The sequence below is a fragment of the Dermacentor silvarum genome, chromosome 7, assembly GCF_013339745.2.
Source record: "Dermacentor silvarum isolate Dsil-2018 chromosome 7, BIME_Dsil_1.4, whole genome shotgun sequence".
NCBI lineage: Eukaryota > Metazoa > Arthropoda > Arachnida > Ixodida > Ixodidae > Dermacentor > Dermacentor silvarum.
In genome coordinates, this window is record NC_051160.1 from 25,067,674 (window position 1) to 25,073,190 (window position 5,517).

Here is a 5,517-nt window from a genome sequence, read left to right on the forward strand (position 1 = left end):
AGTAGAAATGAAAGCTCGCAATATCAAATGAATTTCAACCCATACAAAATTGCAAAAGAAGAAGCATCATGCCTTTTTTTTACCGTTTACGCACCTGCAAACCTCAATACTTTTTTATTCAGGCCCAGTGGCCGCTGTTTTAAGCAAACGGTAAGATTAGTGAAACAGCAGACCGGCTGCACGTATGTTTTGGCATTGGCATTACGGTGTTTCCCTAGATGTCTTCAATGCTAATCGCCTTAACTTCAATATTAATCGTGAGATGGATTCTGCCGGAATTTCTTTTACTGAAAAGCGAGCACTGGTTTGATCAGAGCAGATGTTTGGTGCTCAAATGCCAACTGATGAATTAAAATCACCTAAAAGTTAGAAACCTCGAGTTTCCGCACAAATAATATCACAAAAAGTAATTCGTATTTCACAATCTTCATTTATTCGTAGCGACTATCGCGGTTCGCCACGTTTTTGCAGAGTGACGAAACTGTAACTATATTCCTCTCTTCGGATTGTTATCCGTAGCTATTATATCCACTGTGCATATTATTACCACAGTAATTAATTATTATCCCCACAGTGTTTCAGAGACGTGACTTAGTGGTAGTGATAGGAATCTCTACTACTTTCAATCATGTTGAATGCCGAGTATTGCAACCATACTTCTTCACAACATGGTGGTGGAATCTTTATTCTTTCTGTGATCAGATATAGAGGAAGGCTACATCTTCATCTAAACATCTGCGACCGCCAGTCAGTGTGGATTGAAGTTGATTACTTTGTCTCAAGAGAAGATCATCCAAATGCTGTCTTTGGTTCCACTTATCGAATGACGCATTCCCGAATTCCGACTTTTTGTGAGGCACTCAATACCGTTCTTGACATTGTCTCGAAAGAAAACAAGTCCATTGTCTAAACGGGTGACATAAGCATTAACTTACTTGATGATTCTTCCCCATGTCTTCTCCAATACGTTAGCTGTTTTCACGGTTACGGGCTTGTATTTCTTCTTTCTCTTCCTACTCGTTCCTCTGTTGATGGTTCAGGAACACTAATTGCCCCTATGTGCAACCTCCCTTCGCCTCCTTCTGCATTAATTCTTCAATGTCAATAACTTACAATAACCATATACAAGCCACCATTGGCGGTATTATCGAGTGTATGCAACTTGTTTTACACTTTGACCGAGCGATGTGATTACGTCAATGGCGCGTTGTCTCGTATCAACTCAGCACCATTCCTTTAGAACAATTGCCATTACAGATTATGTGAATCAGTAATTCTAAACCTTATTGCTATACCACCATCACGATGTTCACGAGGGGTTTGGAAAGAATCCCATTTCTGCCTTCAAGTTTCAGTCCATGCCTGGAACCTGGAAGCCGATTGCGTTGTTTTAAAGCCAAACCAGCTCGTTCTAATCGATGACACCAATTTTAATGAAGTATTCATTCTACGCCTCGCCTTACTACCCAGAACCTTCGCATATTTTTTTCCTAATTGGCACAACGGGCTCCACGAATGTGTGTCCTTTTGGTGCCCCTATGGACACGCCACGCTGCGAATATTCATCCCTCTTGACTTGAAACTGGCCACGAATTCTTCACTAGTGCACAACTTTGAGCATTGCCAAATTGCAACCTTGCGTTCCAAAGCAGACATCCTAATTTTTCGCGCCTTTCAGAGGAACAAGGCCCAATAAATCTCACAACAAAACGCCTCTTGAAGACAGAGGTTTGTTCCCGTCATCCAGCTGAGTATGCTTTCTGAAAATTCATGCAACTTGGCGCTCTCAACGCAACGGAATTGTCATCACACGTAAAAGCTAATAACTTACTTTTGTGCACCTGTACTCACTCTGATAGCACATTTTTATGCTTGTGCACGAGTGTGCGGGCATGATACAGAAAACCTCATCTTCAGCAGTGAACTATATTTTTGTTGCTATGCAGCGTGTCACAGATGTTGAAGAATGGGGATGCATACAAACTTCCCATATTGTAATAACTATTAGGCTTGAACACGTTTATCGCCATTCAAGAACAACCAAACATATATAATACATTCCCGAGAGCATGACCGGTGCTCAAGCCCCACTGACGCAGACTAAGCTCCCGGACTGCAGGCACGCGGAGTTTTTTGGCAGACAATAGAGCTCAAAGTTGTTTGTTTCAGTTAAGCCTGCACGTGTCATTTAGCTGGATCCTAATTAACCGCACACTATTCTAACGCAGACATTTGCTTCCGTTGTTTTTGCATTTTCTCCAATTGAGCAAACCTAAGCAGGCCAATGGAGGTAGCCTTCTCAAAGTGTGATGAGTAGATAAAGAGAAATATTTTGAATGAAACTGAAAAGCGTTTCTGAGAACGTCGCTTATAGGGTAAATAAAGAAATGCTGAACAGTACATCAACCTACCAGCACGTTGAAGACGTACAGCTCAGTATAATGAGTGGCCTGTGTGCATAACAATTTATGTCGCGCCGCCAAAGTAACGGCGAAAGCCCGGACGTTGTGAATACGCCGAGCCAGCCCGCAACCGTTGAAGCAACCAGCCTAGCAAATCACAACGGCGGAAAGACCCACGTGCTGCCTCTCAAGATTAACGGGGCGGTCTCGCCCCACTTCGCTCCGTTTGCAATGTGCCGCAGGAGACAGATCGTCCACGCCAGCTGCTCTACTCACAACGTTCTTATTAAACATCGTGTACCTATATAACCGCAATACAAAATATTGACACGCGAAATGAAAACACTTATAGAACAGCACTCAAAATTTCGCATTAATGAGTATCGTAATCGTCGGGGATTTTTACAGCAAAGCTGTTAAGGGCTCACCTTTCGATCGTCGCGTCCGGCAATAGAAAAAAAAAAAAACACCGCATATCCACGGGGTGAATGATGATGAGTGGGCGAAGCTCCGGAGGGAATCATCGGTAAACCGTGAATCTTCCGTGTAATTCGCCCAGTCTCGCCGCACTAAATCGAACGATTGACTTCCACCAATGACACGCGCCATATGTGACGTCATTCCTATTTTATAACAGCGCCCTTCATTATAATTGCACCATCTCCCGCTTAAGGGGACGCTAGCACAAACGCGTTAGAAACGTGCAGTACTCTCTAGTAAGGGGGAGAGGCCACAGCGTCTTACGCAGCCGTTTACACATGCCGGAACGTGCACCGCGTTTGCCGACGCCATCACATGACTGCTGAGAGAGTATAACCCCCGTATTCATAAACGCTCCTCGACTTGAACTTGACTTGCCACCGCCTTCAATGCGTTTCGAACGCGCTGCCCAAGGCGGTGGCAAGTCAAGTTCAAGTCGAGGAGCGTTTATGAATACGGGGGTAAGGCGGAGAGGCCACAGCGTCTTACACCAGCTTCTTACACGGGCCGTAACGCGCTAGCACAAACGCGTTAGAAACGCGCAGTTTTTCGTTAATGTTGGGTATTTATTGTCATCGTGGTGCGTGTGTCCATGTGCGCTTCGTGGCGTAGTCATTCTGCTTCTGGTCACTGACGCGTGCGGACGCAGCATGGCTGGCTCCTCACGAGCTGCGACAACGGCCGACGCTGGCCGCGGATCTTCGTTCTCTGACGTGCCCAAGGACTACAGCATCATTCTGCCACCCATGCCCACCGGAGAAGGACTGAAGACTATGGTTGTTCTACGTTGCGACATAGCAGGACGCCCGTACAAAATAGAGGACTTTAGTCAGCCTATGAGGAACGCTGGCATTATTGAGCAGGTTGGTGGAATAGGGGCTTACCAGATGTCTCACGTCTGGTTAGTGAATTTCCGCACTGAAGAAGCGAAAAAGAAGTTGCTGGAAACCAAGCCCTTCCTTGTCAAAGGTAGGACCTGCGTTGCAATCGACCCACAGAGGCAGGAAGTGCGGCTGAAAGTGCATTGGTGCGCTTTCAACGTGAGCAACGACGCAGTGAGACGGGCTTTCGTAGAGTACGGGGAGGTGAAGGAGGTCACTGGCGACAAGTGGAAGACAGGCGGCTTCGACAACGCCGACTCAACAACGCGTGTTGTGCGGCTTATTCTCCGTGATGGGGTAAGCCTTGAACGCATACCACACCAAATGCGCATCGGAAACGGAACAGTACTCGTCATAGTGCCAGGCCGTGCGCCCATCTGTCTACGCTGTCGTGCTACAGGACACATCCGCCGTGACTGTAAAGTGCCCAGATGCAATAAGTGCCGTGCTTATGGGCACGAAGAGGCGGAATGTGCAAGGTCCTATGCTCGAGCCGCTTTTCGAGGAACGGCAGAAAGCAGCGAGTTGGTAATGGACGAAGATGAAGCGGAACAGGCTGCTGCGAACGCGGCCTCAGACGCTGAGACAGGAGCAGACGCAGCTAATGTGAGTGGCGCCCAAGAAGGTAGCCAGGGACAAAAGCCAGCGTCTCTGTCTGCTGCAACCGCGGAGGCTCCGGCAATATCAGCGAGTACGGCGACAGACGCGAAGGACGGAGGCGTCGCGTCTAGCGAGAAACAGCGTGACCATGTGCTGACGCGAGCTAGTGGTTCCGCTGCTTCAATGGGAACATCGATGGCAGAAGCTGAAGAGGTGGGCGACGTGTCGGCAAGTGTGGAAGACGACCACGCAGCGTCGATGGATCTGGACAGCACGTCATCTAAGCGTCGCCATGACGGCGCAACCAGCGTTCTTCAGGAGCTGCGACTCCGTCAGCCGGAACGGGAGTGGCGCGTGGCTGGGAAAAAGCCGCGTGTCACCAGAGCGCAACGCTCGTCGTCGCTTCCCCGCGACGACACTGAGAAGTCGTAAATACTGTTTCATCAGCACCACGCGGGATGTTAGTCTGTATGTTAAGGTGAGCACCATACTGTTTGCCTGGCTGCAATAACAAAACTAAAAATGGCTACCTTTGAAAAGCGTATGCTTGTAGCGACATTAAACGTCAGAGGGCTGGCCTCAAGAAGGAGGCAAAATCAGCTTTACAGGTTAATTACTGAAAAAGATTTGGACATTGTAGCAGTTCAAGAAACTAAAATCGAAAATCAAGAACAGACGGATAGTATGGTGCGCCTCTTTACTAGTTGGTACGATGTATGTGTGTGTCATGCAGTGGGAAAGTCGGCGGGGTGTGTGCTGATGATACGTAGAATATTGGGTGCAGTTGTAGAGAAAGTTGTGACATGTAATTTAGGCCATTTCATTGTTTGTGACATCACATTATTTGAACGCAATTGGCGAATAATATGCGTTTATGCATATACAAACGCGGAACAGAGAAAAGAAATGTTTGAAGCTATCAGTAACTACTGTGTTACAGATCGGTTTGTAATTGTCATTGGTGACTTCAATTGCGTATGCATGGCAAACGACAAAACCAGCTCGACCCCTTATAGAGATGTCAGTGTTGTTTCTTTAAATAATATCATCAGTCAGCATTGTTTGGAAGACGTGGGTGAATGTTATGGGTTTGGGAATGATATTCGCTTTACCCATTTTCAAGGTCAAAGCCACGCGCGGTTGGACCGCGCCTA

At 47.1% G+C, this 5,517-nt stretch overlaps 1 protein-coding gene across 1 annotated transcript; it reads left to right on the forward strand.

The window, feature by feature from the left end:
• Window positions 1–2,860: 2,860 nt before the first annotated feature.
• On the forward strand, window positions 2,861–4,865 carry LOC125946660 (uncharacterized). The gene has a single exon (XM_049670385.1). The coding sequence runs from the start codon at window positions 3,533–3,535 to the stop codon at window positions 4,793–4,795; it is 1,263 nt and encodes a 420-aa protein (XP_049526342.1). The 5' UTR covers window positions 2,861–3,532; the 3' UTR covers window positions 4,796–4,865.
• The last annotated feature ends 652 nt before the right edge of the window (window positions 4,866–5,517 follow it).